The sequence below is a fragment of the Pieris brassicae genome, chromosome 2 (genome assembly GCF_905147105.1).
Source record: "Pieris brassicae chromosome 2, ilPieBrab1.1, whole genome shotgun sequence".
Lineage (NCBI taxonomy): Eukaryota > Metazoa > Arthropoda > Insecta > Lepidoptera > Pieridae > Pieris > Pieris brassicae.
The window spans coordinates 20,388,083-20,409,643 of NC_059666.1; the positions used below are offsets into that span (position 1 = coordinate 20,388,083).

The window sequence follows — 21,561 nt, forward strand, 5'->3', positions numbered from 1 at the left end:
TGATTTCTTTACATATTTTAATCAGATTCATACTCTTGAAAGTCTACTTCAGCCAGTCATGCCTTATTCGATTTCTTCTTCTTCCTCTTGCAGGATGTTCATAAATCGTTCAAATGTGGCTGAGTCATTGGGCTCTTCATTAAAATCCCAGGAATCTTCCTCTATTGTACTCAACAGGACATTTGAGCAAGACTGAGCTTGGCAGTTGGTACACGCTCCAGAACACGGCAACCCGACTTCTTTACAGCCACATTTGGCACTACAACCTTGTTTGCAATTGCAAAAAGTAGTGTTGAGGAGTTTTTCTGGTGCAGGTGGGAGTACAGTTTGAATCGGTTCTAGAGTATTATCTATAAATTTTCAACCCCTGTCTTCTGTGTACAGTTGATTGCCTAGCCATGTTTGAACTTAATAGTCTACTCGATACAAGTGTTGAATAGCAGATACTGATGTTGGAGGAAGACATGATGGTTGTTACTTGTTTCTTGTTTCGCATATTTTTTACAAAAGTTACGTATCGGTATTTATTTAAGCGAATTCCTTCCGTAATGAATGTTTAAGGTGTGGAATCAATTTCTGTTAATACTTTAGAGCAGTCACTCAACTCTTTTTTTATTCCAATAATTTAAATAATGACGTTTTACCCCTTCTGTTCATTGCTGACGAAGTGTCGCAGCCGGTTATCGCATGTAAAAATAAAATATAGTTTTGGCATTTGGAATAAGCAGATAAACTTTGTGAAGAATATATTTCTGTACGCTGTTGAGCCCATTCAGGTTTCAGAAAATAGATAATTGTATCCATGAGACCTTGCAGTAAGTAGCACTAACAAATCAACATCTTCACCGACTACAATTGTTGTGTTTGTTGCATTAAATTTTTCTATTGTGAGGACATTGCGTCATTTTGAGCTTGTTTCTGTGCAATATTCTCAGCTGTTAATTTATCACTTAACATGGAAATGAAACTAGATTTATTATTAATGTTAGCGAGCTGGAACTGTCATAAATTCATCAAAGATAATCTCGGTACCCGATGATGTTCTTGTAGGTTGACGACGTTGTTCTGCAGCTTTAATATTCGTTGTGGTGTCACTGTAGCTGTCAAATACAACCGTCACTGCAAGCCCATAATGCCTGCGTAGGTACTGAACATATTTATCATAAATAACGCTATAAGTTTATTCTCGATCCCGCACAACGTGATGTAGTAGGTATCCTCCATCAATAATGTAAGTAGCAATTGTGCGATCAACCTCAGTATTGACTGATTGGAAGCAACCGTAAATTGCCGACCTTGTTGTTTGACAGGTGTGTGATAAGCGGTAAGGGGCTAATTCATACTCAAAAAAATTTCAATCTCATCCTCAAAAGCTTTAGATTCTCATACGTTGAAATAATAATACAGGGTCTATAGCTACTTCCTCTTCACGAACTTTCACGGTGCTACTCGCAGCTAAGAAAGGGAGTACTTTTTCAGAGCGTTTTAATTTTATACGAGAGAAGAGGATCATGATAAGTCGCCCCTGAATGAGCTGATGGATCAAAAACAGGGTGTGGCTCAGGCGCTGGCATATTCTCTCTCAACATCAACATACACCTACCCTTAGGCACACAGAGCACGATTTTTCAATGTGAATGTGTTGCTCAAACCGAAGCAGCCAGAGCCGTGCAGATGTTAGGAATTAATGACTTTTGCATTAAGTTCATATCCAACAGTGCATCCGTGCTGATGGCGCTCGGAAACAAAAACACCAACAGCAAACTAATACTGGAGTGTCACGAAGCATTGGGGGCAATAGCTCTAACCAAGAGATTTACCTTGCAGTGGATAAAGAGACACAGTGGTTCTCTCGGCAATGATGCTGCCGACAAGCTTGCGATGCCTGCTGGCCCGTAACCGCTCCTCCCCTTGCCCTTCTCGCTAGTGCGAACCTGGATTCGCCAGAAATCCGCAGAACTCCAACATCAACGATGGTCGCGAAGTGTGAATTGCACAGTGCAAAATTGCTCTGCAAGCTGTGAACTCTCATTTTACTAAGCGACTTCTAAACCTGAATAGAACGAATCTCAAAACAATGATAGGCACAATTACGGGCCACTGTCTCCTTAATAAACATCTTTTTTTCCTAGGCGCGACAGAGAGCCCCTTGTGCAGAGGCTGTTTCAGCGCAGAGGAATCAGTCACCCACGTAGTCCTGAAATGCGAGGCTGTGGCTAATCAACGTACAAAAATCCTCGGAACAGTGAGGTCGCACCGCGAAGCCTATGAAGTACCCGAGAGACTTCTGTGCTTCTGGAAGGAGTTGGGCTGGCTAAATGAGCCAGGACTTAACGCACAACGGACCAATTACTTGCGGAAATTGAGTCCACCCTACCTACCTACCTACCTGCCTAGTTTGAGCGTTAAAACATCGACTTAAACAGACCGGATCCGCCTTCCTCCAGTCCGGACCTTAATCCTTTGGACTATAAATTTTGACAGGTCTTAGAGAAGAAGGTCTGTGATAAACCCCAAAACAAATTGTAGTCTGAAGTCATCTTTAAAAAAAGCAGTCCCTAAAATCGACATGAATAAGGTGCATGCTACGATAGACGACTGGCCGCGAGGCTTAAGGGCTTGTATTAAAAACAAGGAAGGTCATTTAGAATAATTTTACTATTAAAATGCTATTTCTATTCCTTAATTAATGTACTATAAATTGATATAACACTCATTAAAATGATCAGTACTTTTTTGTTAGCCATGTGCTGCATTAAAATGTTTTTTTGTATTTTCGGGATTTACTCGGGAATGATGTAGCCACATATTTTATTAAAAGTCGAGCTCGTGTAGAGACCTCTTAATATGCCTCATTGAAATAAATAATTTGATTTGACTTAAGACTTAGTTAAGATGAAATAAAACTAAAAATGAATAATTTCAACTTTTTTATTGTTGCTTACTTATTGGACATCGACCTGCGATTGTCCCGAAAACTTAGCGTTAAAATTAATATCGCAGCATAATGGAACATACTAGAACAAGGAAACCAGGTTAACAATGGCTTAAATAAATGTTATAATGGCACCAGATAGTGACTTATGTATTAGCTTAATTATTTCTTAGCTGCTAAGAGTCTCCTGCCCGCTGTTACAGCTTTGTTTCAGCACATATACACATTATGCATATCCTACGAATATAATAAACGTGATATTTGTTACTCTTTCACGTAAAAACTACTGAATGTATATAATAAACGGCTACAATTTATAAAGATATTGTGTGAATTGTCCAAAATATCAAATAAGTAGGAAAAAGTCTACTACCAAAACCTAGAGTTTCACATATACATAATATGTGAAACTCTAATGTTTGATGGAAATGTTTATCTTGAATAGTCAATACCTTTAGTAGTTTTTTTTCTACGCTACGCTAACATTCTTCTAAATACTAATCCTGCGCAGACGAAGTCGCGTTATTAACAAATTGGCCATCAACAATGCCAAACTTTTGAAAAACTATAGTTTACACGTGGTATACGCGTACACTCGTACGTTTCGTTAACAGCGGGCATATACTCATTGTTCAGACTAAATTAATTTTCCGTCCTGTACATGAAAATTTTATTTAATTCTTTACAATTTCCATTTGTAATTTATTCTTAGCGAATTAAAAGCCAACTTTTTCTCATCGAATAATAGTCTGAACATAATAAAACCTTATGTACTAAATAACCGTGTACTGTTACCTTAACCTATCTATTGTGAGTTATAAATATTACAACGGATAATGCAGTGTATATATATTGTAACTTATAAAGATCAGAAACAAATTTAACAGAAGAAAAATATTCATAGTACAAGAGAAATCGAATGTTTTGGGGACCGTACTGACCAGTCAGTCGTCGACTAGCGATCCCCACTTCAATATGGTACCCAAATTCGAACGTGCCTTCACTGATGACGAGCTGGTGAACATGGTATTGCTGGGATTGCTTGGTAAACGCAACATTTGAAATTGGGACCGCTGTAGAAAGTTACATAGCAGGCGTCAAACGTTTTTGCGTGGACTGTATATGTTTTATTAGATATACCAAAAAGCTCTTAAATAGAACGTTTTATAAGTGTATTTTTTATTAGTTTACACATTAATAATCTACTTAACGAATTATCATATTCGAAGCTTATATTTTACACTACATAAGGATAGAAATCATGTCAAAAATATACAACAATATAAACATTATGAGGACGTAACATTAAAAGTAAAATTTTGTACCTATAACATACATAGATTATATACAAATGAAGAGGGTTAAACAATATAAAGTTTTTTTTTATAAAATAGAGTATGCTCTAATGATAAACAGAAGACATATTTTTGAATTTCCACTTCCTGTCACACGTTTTGACTATTTATAGTTTGTTATGTCAAAAATACTGTAACTCCATTGCGCATTTTCAGGCGTTATAAAGAGTGATCCTTAGATGGATTGAAACGTTAGAAAACACATTCGAGTTATAGGCATCACAAATCATTGATTTATCAAAGAAATCATAATATATCTATATACGTCTGTCACGTTACATAGAACGTCAATAATGTTTTCGCATATGTAAACCTAATACTACTTGGCTTTTAATTTTGTCGGAGATCGTCTTGGATCGTAATATATGTAATTTAAGAATGAAAGCTTGACATTTGTTTACGTGCTTACACAAATGGTACGTCATAGAGACAGGTGGGACGCCATCTTGAAGCGTCGCGTTTTGGCGGGTTCTTGAAATTATGAATGTCTAATTAGATTTTTTAAAGCCAATACTAAACATTTCTTTTTTTGAATCTTATCAAATGACCCATTTGACGGTTTAGCTAGTTTGACGTTAAATCGAGTGACGTCATATTGACAATATACATTGCCTATTGCCAGAAACATTGTCTTTTATTTTAAGGCATAAACAAATTGTGACTTCTCAAAAGTGAAATATTTTAACAAGTTCTAAAGAATGGGACTTAGATTTAAAATGTTTAGATCAATTAAAAGAGTTTACAATTTGTGTTAATTTTAGTTAATTATCACTATAATTTATTATTTAATTGCGATATACGTTACGGCAACTATTGTACTCATATTTTCGCGTAAAACGCATTTGACTCCTCCATTGTTTATACTTGTTTGAGTGTTTTAACAAGTGACCAAACCTATTATACCTATTTTCAATAGTTCGCAGTTAAATAGCTTGTTATATTTTATACTAAACAGTGTGATTCAACAGATGGCCTGAATCGTAATATACGCTTCATATTTCTCCCTGAATGTCCCTACACGAATTCTCAATATATTTAAATTTAGTAGTATTCATAAAAGTACTATAAACCTTAATTAGTTAAATAATGTTTTGTCACATTAAATAACTATCTGAGGTTCTTTTCGTTTATGAATTCATGTAAGGCAAGCTCTTTATGGCTCTGAATAACATTATGCCTCTAACCTTTAAAAACTACCAATTACTATGCGTTTCTAAGACACGTAGGTTTTTAATCTAAATTGTCCTATGCTTTAATTGAAAAATTCATAGAATATCTATGTTCCTTATATTGACTTTTCTTCTAAAAGGATCTTAAATTGAATTGAATTTAGACAATTGTAAAATCCACTTGAACATTGTATTGAATGTGTTGAAATAAAAACAATTTCAAAAAGCTCCAAACAAATAAAAATGAGCAATATTATATGTTTTTAACTACTTATAAATTCCTACCTACCTTCCTAAATTTAGATCGATGTTACCTCTTATTCTACATTGGAAAAGTCTAAATGTTTATTTTGGATTCTTGTGTTAAGTACTTATAAAATCCTATTGATTATACGTATTACGTGAATTGCTACACTTAGAAAATGATATTGGATAATTCTTGTCCAGCAAGAATGTCGCGAAATACCTCAACAAAAAAATTTGAAAACAAAGATTAGAAATCTAAGGACTGCACATACATTACAATCTGTCAGCTGTCAATTTGACAGATGACAGGAATCTTAACAATGCTTACTGTCAAAACATTGAATGAATTTGTAAACACTTCACATGTATCACAAACATTTAAGAAATACATCGTCAACATACAAATATTGAAATAAAAAAGCATTTATACATACTTAAAACACTTGGATCTTTTCTGAGTATTTGACCGTCATTATGATTTAAAAAAAACAATCCTGCTAATCGTAAATTGGTATTGGCTTATATATCAGAGCCCATAGCAAATATGTTTTTGCTAAACAACAAAAAAAATCGTGAACTTTTAAAAATGCTGGTTTTCAGATTATTTAAAAAATGTATTCGTAAATGTAACAAACTGAATTAAAATAGTACTAACTAGTACTCTGAATATTATTCTAACTAACTATATTGCGGAAGCGATTTTCTACGCATTCCGCTTAACGTTCCGGTTTTACATACCGTAAAATAACCGGTAAAGTCTGTAGACGTAGTTGTAAATTGCTTTTTTATTTCAATGTTCAATATATTCAATTTGGTCACGAGTTACTTATCGCAGTCCGGCACTAGTTGGACACTGTCATCTGACCGTTTGGTGTGAGGTCTTCGAATAGGGCGTGGTTGGAGAATCGAAAATCTATCTTGCTGACTCGGCTTTTTATTCAATGCTGTACGCAAGTGGGTTTCCCCTGTAAATTTAAAAAATATTGTAAAATCTTTTTTGATGACGCCCTCATCAAGTAAGCTTAAATATTTTGCAGACATTATGTGTGATTTTTTTTGGTATATTATGGCCTTCTATTTTTTGTTTAATTGAAGCAAACTACTAAAACTTCTGTATAATGGCCAAGACACGATAAATATTCATAATATACCTGGTAACGACAGTGGTCTTCCACAAAGCGTTATATCATGAGCTCGCGGTGATACTGATCTAGAAGATCGAGGTCTACTGGTATTATTGTTTTTCGTCTCATCACACCGGGTGCCACGACGTGGAGACCTGGATCCGAGAAGTTCCTGGAAATATTACATCTTGGTTTAAAGACATTACATTACAGCAACCTCATGATGGACCTAGGAGACTAATAAATTGGAAACAATGACGTGAGTTTCATACGAACAAAATACAAAAATTCTTGTGATCTTAAAAATCCGTGTAAAAAAATTACTGACATCCTTTGCGGATAAATAAAAAAGCTTAGAAATTACCACAATAGCAGTTATGCTACGGATTAGGTTGGACAATAAAAAAAAATAACCCTGTTGCGTGTAGATTACAAAATATTTATTGCCTTAAGCCTACTTCAAATCTCATTAAGACATTCCATAAATACCAAACATTTTAATAGTATAATACAATAAATTAATAAAAATACAGCCCCACTTCCTTAATTGGCTAGAGTTATTAGTAAGGGATAGGAAGAAAAGCGTCTACAGTAGTTAGAGAAAGTGTTGATAAAATTCAATGTTTGGTACTTCTGGAATTCTTATAATCCATTCTTAACTCCCCATATTTTAATAGTATTAATTAGAATCCTAAAAAAATCCTAGAATAAATCCTATAAACACTCTTACTACAACATAAATTAAATAAAATACTCTAACAAATCTTCTACCTTACATTTTTCATAACAGTGTTGTGAAACTATTAAAAAAATTGGGTTATTCTATTATTTCTATATATACAAAAATTAGAAAACAGAACATACAGTGTTCAAGGAATTGAAGAAAATTGAGGTGCAAACACATACATAATAGTAGTATATTAGTAACCTTTTCCTGAGAATTGACTGAATAAGCACTATATGAGACTGGACTGTCCACTCCGAAATCAAATGCACTGGACGCTCGGTTAGACAGATTATCTTGATCCAAGCAGCAAGCAGAAAAATGTTAATATTTAATTAGTTAAGCTTAAAATATTAGTATTTTATAGACATAAATTATGACTAGTTTTTAAATAAAAAATACACTTCAAGAACAAGTTTGTTCCTTGATAATTTGATTGTTATATGTCATGGCATGGTAGTAACATGGCACCTCTTAAAATAAGCTTAGCTAAAAATATGTGATCATATGTTAGTAGCTAAGAAAGTATTCACATTATATATTTGTATAAATTAATAAGCCAAAAAAATTATGCCATACCTTGTGGCCAGCAACTGGTAGGAGGTGGTGATCTTATCATATGTTCATGAACCTCTTTCAGTGTCAGAGGATCATCTTCTACAAAATCAAGAGGTGCACTACCAAATTCCTGAAATTATATTTACTCTTTGGGTTAATTAAAACATAGCTTGTTTTATTATACATGTAAAGTAAGAAGCTTGCACATCAGCACATCTTTTACATGTGACATGATGTTACAGAGTACTATTAAGTTTCTCACCTGTGACATTAATATAGTATCATCTGATTCGCATTCATCATGATGACTTTCTATTAGACTCTCTCTGCTTGCCATAACCTGCTGTAACGCAATACATTAATTATTCATAACATTCACTGTTTCTGTAATACATTACATAAAACGTAAATGTTTACGCACCTGTAAATACGGGTTATCTTGCCTTGATAACCTTAGAGCTTCCATATCTTGAGCGATATTTCTCGTTCTTCCTGGTGTTAGAAGTACTGCTGGAGACCCGCTTATCGTGGGGCCAAGGACTACAATGTACAAAATATGTTATAAAATTCGACTACAATACGAACCAAGACAATTTGTAAGTAGTTTAAGGCTTTTTGATTAGGCACTTACCAGAAAGTGAATCGTTTCTACTTTGCATTTTAATGTTTATTATTTATTTTATTTATGGATAACAACCCCGACGTAGAACAAAAAGTAATTGAAATAGCACACCTATTGTTTAAACATGACTTAATATTTTTATAACACAGAACTATTTTATCTTTATGCTTCTTATTATACTGTTTCTGGATGATACATTAAATTAATAATATTTTATTTTTAAAATCTGAATAACTACGAGCACAGGAATATAAATTATAAAGTAGATACTAGAAGACAGAAGTTTGAAGTGTCGCGTGTGACGTTTATAGATTAAGATGTCAGTATGGCTGACAATTAACTTAAAAACGTTATAGGTACTTAAAACATATTCACAGATTCGCTACTAATTATAATTTGACTCTTGTACCGCAATTATTTAGAAATAAATGTATAAAAAAATGTTTTGCGTTTATTATATTTTCTCTATTTGTTAAAAAATAACTACACAAGGCGTGTATTCCTCAAACTATACTGGAAGAGAAACCATATCCCGGTCGTTTGTTCGTAGTAAAATAGTAGTTACCGTTTGGAATCTGATCTGATCTGAACAGACTAGCCTTGTCTTGACTATGATAGTTATTCGTTTTATTTCAGACTTACGTCTTTACAACGGAAAACTTACGCATTCTGATATCTTAATATTTACCGGAACATAAACATTATATTGTCGCATGTTTGAAGACAACTTTTATTTAGGATGTCTTATTTCAAGAAATTAGAATAAGACAACTATATAATTGGAGTCAGGAAGTCAAATAAAACACCAAAATAGAATGTAATATATGAATTTATTTCTGAAAGGCTGTACCTTATTAAAGGCCCCTTCCGACCGGAAGTCTAATAATGAAACAACATTGTAAATAATTCTTTTAGCGTCTACATTCAATTTATCGAATCTATGTACATTATAATTAAATTGTTCTGAGTCAAATTTATAACAATCGCAAAGGAGATCCATTATGAAGTATAAAAATATAATTCGTTAGAATTGAACAAATATTATCATTTCGAAGTGAAGCTTCGCGCGTCGTATGCACACGATCATTAACAATGGATAAGCTATATGATTTTAAATTTCGTTGTCTGTGATGACGTATTCGCAGGCGGAGCCGTGACAAAGGATAGTATTTTGAATGTCCTTCAGCTTGGCAATAAAATGTTTGTGAATTTTAGTGTTAGTTCTGGTGTAGCGGAGGGCTGTTATCATCTTATCCGCAGTGTAATGCAGCCACAGTATGTTGGTATACGGCTCGTAATTCATCCAATCGTTTCTGTAATAAATATGAATTTTTAATTTAACAATTAGATTTTACTATTTTAGCACCTTGTGATTGATGAATTCCTACCAAAACAAACTTGGCTTGTTCAAACAAGTTTGTATACATTAATTTGTTTAAAACAAGATGTATTTGTAAAATTGTTCATTTAATTATTATATATTTTTTGTCTCTTTCTGTAGTTTTTGCTTGGGTAAAGACTTTCTGCCTAATCTTATTTTCATGGATATACTAAACTCCCTAGATCTACTAAACTCACTTGATGGATGATATATGTTGACAAGTGCATGAAATACCATATATTGAAAACTTTCAATCATACCAATTTTTACTATGTTTTCCAGTTAGATCTTTAATTTCCTCCTGTCAAATAATAAATACTGACCCGAGCCGATCTCTCATACGGCGATACACCTCAAACTGGTAGTCTCCAACGGCTTCAAAGAGCGACTCGTCTTCTGCCAAGTTGCAGTACAGCACTCGGCCGACGGACACACGGGACAACGAGTAGTCGATGATCGTCGCCTTGACGCCGCACGTGGGCACGCGGTGCGTACGACCGCGGAGTACGAACGTTGAGTACTGAAATAATATCCAAGTGATCAAAATGTTTTTTTTTTAATATTCCCTGTAATAACCTAAATAAAGATTATTATATTTAAAAAATAACTTATTAAATCGAAAACCATTGTAAAATGTAATAAATTTTGTTTGATAATCAATTATTTATGTGGATAAAAGTTATTACATATAAAAAAAAAACCGTAACATACCTTCTGATCTGTGGGAGCAATAAGCACGTTCCCCCAATGCAAGTCCCGATGCTCAAACTGATAAGCCTGCTCCGCAACCGCCAAACCGAATGCAACCTGAATAATAAATAGTTATTAATTTTTTTCATATATAACCAACTTTTTACAAAATATATTATTATAATTTGTTGTTTAAAATATAATGCATAAACAAGTTTAGTATAAATATTTCATATGACGCAAACATTATCGCAGTTCAACCCCGTAAGGAACGACGAGCAGGAATCATGAATCGCAGTAACCTTTTTAATTCTTCATGAACTTACTTCTAACAAAAGATAATTTTAGAAGGTGAACGACATTGCGACTGGTGTATCGACCTGACTGTTTTCGTGTCGCTAATGACTCAAATATTAAACAAACATGTTTGTAAGGCTAATAACATTCTTTACCGTATTTTGTTTGCTTTAGATTAAACACAAGATGATAAACAACATTCAATTGAGAAATGTCAAGAGATTTGAGTTTGAAATGAATGACTTAGGTTCCGAAAACTCTTTGATCTAGACTAATCTACTTTGCAATCCGTGGCGAGTCGCTACCGCCAGTTGTATTTAAATAAGTCACGTGACCAAAAGTGAAAAGTCAATCCCATACATTTGTCTAGTGTGCTTGCTTGCTTAAAACAAAATAAAAACATGCAAAAAAATCTTCAACAAAGAAGCGGCGTCTACTTTGAAGGATAAGTGAAAATCTAGTCAAGATACAACAAACTTGAACTAGAAAGTCACCTACCATCCATTGTAGACATAAGTCGGCGCATGCGAAAAAAATGCTGAAATAAAACACAAACAGAAAAAAAATCAAAACAGTTAATTGCACGGGTATAGAAGACGGATTTATCGGATTAACCTCGCGTTCATCTCTGTCAAGTGTCATCTAAATACTAAATGTACTACAGTAACCCCCTATCACGCGTTAGACCCGGAGCGCGTTACGGGAAATCGCGTTGTAGGATTATTCTCATCAAACAGCTTTTTTGAATACTTCAAAAACTAGAATTCAATTAAGTTATTTAGTTTAATTCAATAACAACACAATTGACTTATGGAAAGGTACGCAAAACTTATTATGGACTTGATAAATAAACTTCACACCACATAAATATCATATGAGAAGTCGTCGCGTTATATGAGGGATGGGGCGTTATACGGATACAGCGTTATATGGGGTTACCGTAACGTCATCGGTAATAACCGAGTAATTTTTAATCCGATAGATCTTTACGTTCCAAAAGAATAAGAAACAAATTTAAAAAAAAAATTGGTACTCAAAAAGGCATTCGATCACTTATATCAAATTATATACAGTAGGTTTGTTCTGAACTACAATCACTTTATATATCCGTTCATGTATTGTGCATAACGGAGTAGATACATAACAACAAAACCTTTGGTGGTATCTTGAAGAAGTATTGACGCCAGTTTAGCTCCTTTATCATTTCATTTAAAACATATTGAAAATCTCAAAATTGTCTATCTTTTGTACTCGTGTACGGGTACAGTAGAAATAAAATACAAATATTATTTATTAAATAAAAACCATTATTACAATTCCTGTTAGTCAATTTAAAATCGTTGTGAGCACTTACTTTCAAAGAAATTATTAAGAATCCGGCCAATGGACTTGTATCCAGGAGCTTGAGACAACCTTTCTCACGCCTTCTCGAGTTTAGCTTTGTGTTAGTGGGTCACGACAAATGAAAAGTGATTTTGTCTAGGCCCCTAGTCATGTAAATAAAAAAACAACTGTCAAATGTCAATCTTACAGTCGCACATACCTGTTGAAATAGAGCGCAAGCCTGTTCAGCGTTGTTGAACTGGTAACTCTCCAAGTCTTGGCCAGCATTAGCCAGTTCTAGCACAATATAGTGCTGGTCGGGTGGCAATATAGCGGGGTTGTCGTTCTCAGATCCTTTGCACTCGTCGTACAGGTCCCATAGATCGAGGAGTCGGCTTGGATAGCTACCGTATACTAGGCGGACCGCTAGGACCTTAAAAAGATTTAATACTCTATGAAACAGCATTAATACTAATAAATATATAGGACGTAGACATTCCTGAACGTATAATTCCCTAAAAAAATAATAAAAACAAGAATAGCCTATACCTTGGGGTTCTATATTAAAAGTTCAATTCATTGTTGCGATATAAGTTTTTATAATAACTACTGTCTTGTACAATGCTACATTATTTTGAATACATACAGAGAACCATTAGTCATATAACATAGATAACTTTTTGATTGAAAAATAATCCATTGATTACTAATATAAATTCATTGACTGGGCATGATTCATTATTTTATTGAGGGTATTCAAAGTTATTTTTATATCATTTTTTATTGACATTAGCACACCCTAAATAGATGTATGTTATTATATTTATATTTTAGTATATAAAGGTTTTTGTATATCAATTATTATACTAGACAACATTAGAAATATATCTAATTCTTTTCACTCTTAGATGTCGTAATAGTTGCAGTACAAACAAATAAATTCTTCCTAAACGGCAAAAGGAAAATCAAGTAGTTTTCCAATACTATTCTAGACATAATTGTAGTTAGAAAACATATCGTTATAACATTACAATAACAAGATGAGGTTTCTGGTGAGAGGTACCATGTAGCAATTAACATTATACTTGACTTGTTTTATACAAAATGTAATGTAAAATATGTTTTTTTTTTAATACATAAAATCTTTCATAACGCGTAACAATTCCCAAACACAGTTGCGATAACGGTAAACATACGAAAACATCTGAATCATAATACGCTGAAAAATATCTGTACACGTGAATTCCGATAAATACAGTTCGTCATTACTGACTCAGAGGTTATGTAACTTGTGGGAACTTGAATGGTGCCGAGTTACACAATGCGAACATTAAACAAGTGGTTTCGAGACTAACGCGATTGGGTAGGACTTATAACGTTCATGATATTTTAAGTAATGGAATGTTCTATGTGCAGTAATGCATTTTTCCGACCATGTGCTCAATAATATTTGTTAGAACCAAAAATCGATCGTGTCATCCGCCCACACTGAGACAGCGTGGGTCTCTACCCACATTACAAACGTAATTTTTTTTAAACAGGCTGATAAATTATTAATATAATAAATATATATTTTATTTAAAAACTCAAGTGTATGTCTTTAGGGTTTTATCTCAACTTAACTACGTATTGGACACAATGTTTTGGTAAATTCTGATAAAAATATAACAAATAGCTTCTTTACTTACAGAAAGGTAGCTACAAAAAGCCACAAGTCTAGTTAGTCTTGCTATTTATAATTATTATAATCAGATCTTGGGTTTGAACCAAGATGAAAACATATAAGTCCATTCATGGCGTTAGAACTACCTAACCTACACACGAATATTTTAAATATTATACATTGAAGTAATAAAAAAGCCCTATAATTATATTTAAAGTAAGTCGACGCACTGAATACCGACCAAACAGATGTACACATTTCTATATGTACATTCCTAAATAAATCAGCACAAAGTCCCAGTCAGTCACGAATATCTTATCAGCACAAACAAGGCACGTTTATTAACTGTGTATTGATAGCGCTAATCGAGTCTGTCCCATTTCTCTTATCATCCAAGGCATCCATCATAAGACTGAATGGGTTCGTTTAGAATATAGCCTTGGCTGGCGCGACAGAGAATATTATTTAATTTTTTGGCAGATAAGTATGCACATTGCACACGAGTAAGGTCACTCAAGATAATGGTTTAAATTCTTATTTACTGCATAAGCAAAATTATTTCTAAAGATACGTTTCAAATTGTATTTTAGGTATAACTCAAATAGATAAGTTAATATTGTTCCAATTCATATTTCAAATCGCATCTTTTCAACCACTGTCAAATCTGTCTAGAACAAAATTTGACAGATTTTATAATTTGATTATAATTATAAGAGATTACCAATATAGAGAAGAGATTATGTAATTAAGAATTATGTATTTCAACGAAAATAATATATACTCAATTAGCTACAATAAGGTTTTAGAGATTTCGAACGTCTTTGTTTTAATTTCATATAAAAATTCCACGTAATTTATAATAACAATACATTGCACAATGCAGACGTAACACCTTGATTACAAACGAACTCGTCCAATCAATTATTATAGATAGCATATATGTTCAATAAACACGTTTACTCTTAATGAAAACGTGACTATTGCCGTACTCAGTCGTTTGTTAAGTTATACTTTCAACTCTCAGGCTTTTAATTCACCATAAATAGAAAACTAGCAAATCGCTTGGCCTTCTTGATTACATTATGGTATCTCTTCCATTGCAGAATAATCTAAAAATCTATACACCATAAGAGATGTGAATGACACAAATTTCTCGACTCCGAATCTTTGGGTCCTGATCTTGTAATTGTTTACGATTTAAATTGAAATAATCGAATAATAATAATACAAACTTTATTCGTGACTGTGACAAGATTCATCTATCGTAAGTCCCACACTAGAAAGTTTCTGTGGTTTGGGAATTCTACTAAAATTTATGAAAAATGATTTTGCTTCTAGATTGTATACTTTTATAATAAGGTTGCACGTGTGTATTATCGGCAGATGTAGTCGGAAAAGTACTTCAAACATTATCAATGCCATTTGTACAAGGTTTCTGCGGATTCTACGCATAAATAATATGCTACACACATTAGAATTTTACATTTCCTTGTATTTGTTTATAATTGCTAAGTAATAAGTAGTAACCAACAGCGGTTCCTATATTTTAAAAGTACTAAAATTTTTTTTTAAATAGGTAATATATGACATTGATTCATAAATGAATGATTGAAAATAATAAAATCTACGACTCGTAGAAATTACGATCAGTATTTTTACTACTAATATCCAAACAAATAATTGGTACCCTCTACACATATTTAGTGTAGCAATAATAATTTTAGACTAATAGAAATTCCTGATTCTATATCAAAACACTTTAAAATCACAGAGATAAATTTCAAATTTTATATAGGACCCAAAAGATTCAATAGCAAGATTGCACTCAAAATAATTCAAATAAATTAACACCACTATTTAACTTATACACTATGGTGTATGTTTTATTACAGATTATTATTATTATATTTCTATAGATGATCATATCAACAATATACAATTAGTTTCTCTAGGATCAAATTAAGGACATTTGGTTTCAACCGATTGAATAAACTAAGCCTTTAACCTATCCGTACTTGAGATGGCTAATTGATATTAAAGTTTTTTTTTCAAAGAACAGGCAGCGAATGGGCAAGTGAGCCACATAGTGTTTTGTGACCCATTAACACTTACAATTTTATTTTTAAATCAAATAAAAAAACCAATACCATACTGTTTGCAAGTGCATAGCTATCTTTGTGGTGGTGGTGGTCAAAAACAGTCAATGGAATGCTGGAAGTGATAATTTTACCAAAAAAATATCTAATGCTAAATTTTACCTTGTTAAAAACATCAGTTGCATTTTCTACAGAATGTAAATCCAGAGTTTCTGCTGTCTTCCCTTCATTAAAATGACTTTCTATATCTGGTATTGGAGCGCTGAGAGCGCTCAATTCCCTGTAATACAATAACATTGTTAAGAACATTCAAATACAGCTATGGCAACAATTATAAATTTGGAAAATATATATTTAAAAGGGTCCAACAATTGTAAAACAATAAATTTGTGTCTTAAAATACATATCAAAATTTCACAAACCATTTTTATTTACAGTCAAAATCTGTTAAGGATATCAAAGGAACTACTCATATTGGGTTGTTAAAACCGATAGTCGTAACAGGCGATAACCTAGTTATTAAAACCTAAATACAATAGAACCCAGCCAGGGCCTTTGATTTTTGTCAACATGTTATGTTGTTTAAAGTACGTCATAAACGGTTCTAGCTTTATTTAACATTCTATTGTGAAACAGTTTTAATCATGCCAAGCCTGTGCTAAAGTTAATATTTTATTGCAATTTTTATTAATTAACCTCTATTTCTTTTATCTGAAATATAAACTCTGAACTGGTGTTGTTTAAATCAACAGTGAGATGATAAAAACTATAATACCTTTATTTTATACCAGTTTCCTTAAGGTATTTAATTAATCAACCAGTAATTTTGCACAATTCTAGTTAAATTATTATTATAATTTTTAACTTATAGAACATCGGTTATAAAATTACATACACCAGTAAACTTGACTTGTATCAAGATGACCGTAACACTTATAATCATTAAAACTTTTCACTATTATTAAAAATTAAGCTCACATAGCAATCACAATCTCAGATATGATTTGGTCGTAGTCCTTCTGTTTCTCGCCATTGACTAGCAGCTCGCCGGCTATTGGTATCACCTTCAGAACTCTAGCACGTCCGTCTCCAGCCCTCCAGAGAAACACCTCCCCATATACACCTTCGCCAATTTTTCGGCAATTCTTCAGGGTTCTGTGGTAATAGAACAGTAGAGAATTGTATGAAATCATGGAAAAATAGGTTTTACAACATATAGGATGACATTAGGTTTATAGATAAACTCCTGGAGTAGGTGTGTTCTTTAAAGATTCCATTCCTATGTATTTAAACAGATAATAATAAAATCCATATATTTTTTAATTATAGAAACTATATTGTTATTGCAATGATACAAAGTCAGGATTTGTAATTGTGAGTTGCTGAAACAGCTAAATAATTTGTATACAATAGATATATTTCTGTTTGCTAAGTTCTTATAATTGTTTTGAATTGGGGTAATTTTAATCGCCTAATTTTTAATTTCATAATTTATCATTAAGTTTTTTCGCATTCTTAGTTCATTTATTATAAATATTTGATCTCTCATTTTGAGGTTATAATAATCGTTTTCATATAAATTTTGCTTTTCTTTTTCATATATTAATTTAGTATGTATGTATCTGGCGTAACCATAAACATTTTATAAGCTCACGTTATTTATACATAAGTCTTGTGTAAAAAGGTGCCACCATTTTGTTATTTACATGACCTACAAAAGCAGTTGTTTGTATGAGCATGTGGTATTTATCCGATGTTGTATATAAATGAACACGATGGACAACATGTTATTACTTACGTATCTGGGTAGCATTCATCAAAGAGCAATGCATCTGCCTGATTGCAGCGACGCAAAACGTAATCACGCGCTGTGCTCGAACGACTCGATGTATCATAAAATTTCTCTAATACCCTGCCGCCGACCTCTGGGTCACCGAGCGATAGTTTTGATAAGTTAACAACCGTATCATCACAATCCTCGGTCAAAAATCCTGAAAATACAAGATATTTCGAGAGATTGCACCGTGATTCGTGACAAGGAAGTGAATGACAACTTTCCCCATGAGTAATGATTACGTAGAATTCGAAAACAAGCCCACAAAGATGGCCCAATAAACGCAATATTTCACAACTAACCTGTGTATTGCAGGGAAAGATGCATGCACTTGGCTTTAGACACTTTTTTAGAACAAAGGTGCAGAACCAAGCGATTATCCCGTTAGGGATACTGTACGGCAGTAAGATAGTCCACAATTAAAACTTGCACAAAATTGTTATGTCCTTGTACTTTACAATACAAAGGTAAAGTATCACTAACAAATGTTATTTTAAAATAATAAAAACAAAAAATTTAAACAAAACAATTGCGTATTCCACCGCGGTTTTAATGTACGTTAACGTATGAAATACGTAAAACGTAATGAAAAGAAAAACGTTTTATGACTAATACCGAGTGTTGCCAGCGAATTTGTGAATATTCCCAAAACTATGTTTAGAAATAATTATTTTTTTTTAAAAATCAAATAGAAAAAAATATAACGGATTATCTTTTCATGAATGTTTCATTAGTAAATACTAAAAATAAAATATATACTTTAAAAACTACAAAGTTTTTGTAGTAACACCCTTGCGGAACAATGCAAAAATATACTTTTTAAATTAGTAGATAATATTCAAGCAATACAACATTTGACAAAGAAAATATTAAATACAGAGGTACATAAAACTAACAGCATATTTTATTTTCGTTTCCTTAAGTATCGAGTGTATCATTCGTTTTTTTTCTGGCAACTTTAATACGGACTAATTATATATATATATATATATTATGTGCATACATTCACGCGCAAAATTGAAACCGAGGAGATTTGATATACAAAATAAATAATTACTGTTTTTAACAAATTTATATAAAAGACATAAATTATCAAATAGCACTTACCCTGCAAATCTTCAAATACTGTTGTAGAATTTATGGTAGTTCGGGAAATAATAGTATCCTGAAAAAAAATATTATAAACTAGCAACAACTATAAATTTTTGATTTCAAGTATAAAATTATACGAACATTAGTTAGTGTGACTGTTGATTTGATGGGCCGAGAAACAAAACTACTTCTGCGACTTTTAATGGATTCATTGTGAAGTGAAGCTGAAAAATTATAAATTATAAAATTATAATCAGGTAAAACTAAAAAATAGGAAGTTAATAAAATGATTCTAGACCTGACATTACACTGCAACTTTGGCTGTTGATGTCAAATTGAGTTGTATTCTTTTGCTTTTAATAAATACAAGTAGTAAATAGGTTTTATTAAAAATAGAACTCACTACTAGAATCCTGCATTTCCATTGTGTCAATAACACTTTGTCTATATTTTCTACCTTTGTGTTCTAATGATTCTACATCAAGTATAGAAATATCAGTGCCATCTGCCATAGTTGTCATTCTACGATAAATGCTTAAAGAACGCTCCCATCGCTTCCCTGGCTGTAATTTTATGGGATTTTTAACATCACTTATATTTAAAGCATCTTCGTCAAGTCGTGATAATCTTGCACTGTGTCGAGTAATTCTTGAAGGGTTTGTTTCTGGTTTATTACTTTGTTTTAAACCCACATTCATTGAAGATTGTTGTATACTTTTACTCGGTCTCAGTTTTTTAACGATTTTATCTTCTGTGTCATCTACCATGGTTATATCTTGATTACATAGGGTCTTATTAATGTTAGTACATGGTGTCACATTAACATTGTTGACATGCAACCCTATGGGACTTTTAGATTGCTTGATGCTGACAATTATACTAGTTTCTTCTTTTGATTTTTTGGTGTTTGTGAAATGTGTTTCTAAATTATTTACAGATCCTAATGATTTTAATAACTTAGGGTTTGTCACACTTGTGTCTACTTCAATAATATTTTCTTGACTATGTATTGAAAGATCATTTTTAATATTGTCTAAATCCTTATCAATAATTGTACCACGCTTTGGTGCAACAGTATCATTAATGCACAATGTTTCATATTCTTTCCCAAAACTATACGTATCAAATTCAAGTTGGTGTGTGTCATTTAAATTATTTGTTTCTATATATTCAATACATGTAGTTTTTCTTGTATTTTGATCTAATGTTCCAATGTCAACAGAGAATTTATCTTCATTACTATTTATTACTGTTTTATCATATTCTTCACTACTGTTTGAATTTCTAGGGCTATCTAAATTAAATAAAAATGAATCATTTGTTATAAATTCTTTTCCTCTTCTAGTGGTAACAAAGCTTGTTGGTTCAATATTTGAATCTTCAGTACTTTCTTTATCAGAATATTCATCCTCAGTATTTAGAACACTTGATTCAAAACTTCTAAAGTGTTCCATACATTTGCTTGTATCATTACTCTCTTTGTCTTCTTTAGATTGATGCCAGTATTTTTCAAATACTGATTTTCTCATTCTTTTTATTTTAACAAATGGTTCTTCAATAAACATCTTCACACTGCTTTCTTTAGATGTACTCTCTTCACTACATGTATCATACAAGGAAATTGATTCTACATCTTGACTGACTCTACATTCTTCCGAGTCTAGCTTGCTATTCTCTTGGCTTCTTTCAGTATTTAACTGAAAGGACTGGTCAGGCAGCACATTTTCTATTAATATATCAGAATTGTTTTTCTGAAATTGTTTATATTTGTTTAAAAATACTTCTGTACTTTGATTAACTTTAGAGAATCCAAAAAGCTTCATATGTTCAGATGTCTGTAGAATTATACTAGGCTCTTCCACAAATGACATGCTAGATTCTAATTCTTTATCATCTATGATTTCATTATCAGGAGCATCCTTACATTGGACTTCCAAGGAAAAGTTATTAAATTTTTGGTGATTATGTGCTATGTCATTGTTGATAACTTCTATTATTTGTATGGAGTTATCATTTACACTTTTATTCATTTCTGATTTATTAATATTTGGTAATGTATAATTTTCTTTTTCATTGGTTATTGTTCTAATGTCATCTTTACTTTCATTGTCTGATAATTTACTAAGAGTTTCATTCTGTGTGTCTGTTGGAACAGTTTTATTAGCATTGACAGCCTCAGTAGTGGTACATATAGGGGAATACTTATAAATTGACTGGCCTCTGTATTTTTCCTGAAATGGAGTACTACAAAAGGGGGATCTCTCAAAAGAAATTTTATTTTGAGATTTTTTTGGTGTAAAATTATATTGTTTCTTTAAATTATTTATCAAAGAAATATTGTTTGTAATATCATCTATAGAATCATCATAATTTGTTGGACTCTTATATTCTTTTTCTAATAATAAATGATGTGCTTCTATGTCACTCTCATTTGGTGATTTATTTATATTTT

At 32.3% G+C, this 21,561-nt stretch overlaps 2 protein-coding genes across 4 annotated transcripts; both read right to left on the reverse strand.

Moving 5' to 3' along the window:
• Positions 1 to 2,913: 2,913 nt before the first annotated feature.
• On the reverse strand, positions 2,914 to 8,990 carry LOC123720467. 3 transcript variants are annotated; one of them, XM_045677081.1, is made up of 7 exons: positions 8,743 to 8,990; positions 8,533 to 8,651; positions 8,374 to 8,451; positions 8,133 to 8,241; positions 7,758 to 7,849; positions 6,857 to 7,001; positions 2,914 to 6,670 (listed from the first exon to the last, which is right to left on the reverse strand). In XM_045677081.1, exons 1-7 carry the CDS (start codon positions 8,768 to 8,770, stop codon positions 6,528 to 6,530), a joined length of 714 nt encoding a protein of 237 aa, XP_045533037.1. In that variant the 5' UTR covers positions 8,771 to 8,990; the 3' UTR covers positions 2,914 to 6,527. The 3 variants fall into 3 exon arrangements, 2 of the variants coding, with proteins under 2 accessions (XP_045533037.1, XP_045533036.1); XM_045677080.1 differs by having other exon boundaries at positions 8,374 to 8,454; XR_006756063.1 differs by lacking the exon at positions 7,758 to 7,849 and having other exon boundaries at positions 6,538 to 6,670; positions 8,374 to 8,454.
• A 554-nt stretch (positions 8,991 to 9,544) lies between these two features.
• On the reverse strand, positions 9,545 to 19,443 carry LOC123718795 (serine/threonine-protein kinase haspin homolog). The gene is made up of 10 exons (XM_045675637.1): positions 19,408 to 19,443; positions 19,251 to 19,333; positions 19,125 to 19,182; positions 17,982 to 18,174; positions 17,162 to 17,338; positions 16,346 to 16,463; positions 12,645 to 12,857; positions 10,826 to 10,921; positions 10,438 to 10,634; positions 9,545 to 10,046 (listed from the first exon to the last, which is right to left on the reverse strand). Exons 1-10 carry the CDS (start codon positions 19,412 to 19,414, stop codon positions 9,845 to 9,847), a joined length of 1,344 nt encoding a protein of 447 aa, XP_045531593.1. The 5' UTR covers positions 19,415 to 19,443; the 3' UTR covers positions 9,545 to 9,844.
• Positions 19,444 to 21,561: the final 2,118 nt, after the last annotated feature.

Excerpts from the sequence above, each read along its gene's own strand:
- LOC123720467 (XM_045677080.1), bottom strand. The coding sequence starts at position 8,770 with ATGCAAAGTAGAAACGATTCACTTTCTG. Across the intron at positions 8,652-8,742 it reads TAGAAACGATTCACTTTCTG|TCCTTGGCCCCACGATAAGC; the intron begins GTAAGTGCCTAA and ends TGTACATTGTAG. Across the intron at positions 7,850-8,132 it reads TACCAGTTGCTGGCCACAAG|ATAATCTGTCTAACCGAGCG; the intron begins GTATGGCATAAT and ends GCTTGGATCAAG.
- LOC123718795 (XM_045675637.1), bottom strand. Across the intron at positions 17,339-17,981 it reads GATGAATGCTACCCAGATAC|AACCCTGAAGAATTGCCGAA; the intron begins GTAAGTAATAAC and ends CTATTACCACAG. Across the intron at positions 10,047-10,437 it reads CGTATGAGAGATCGGCTCGG|AAACGATTGGATGAATTACG; the intron begins GTCAGTATTTAT and ends TATTTATTACAG.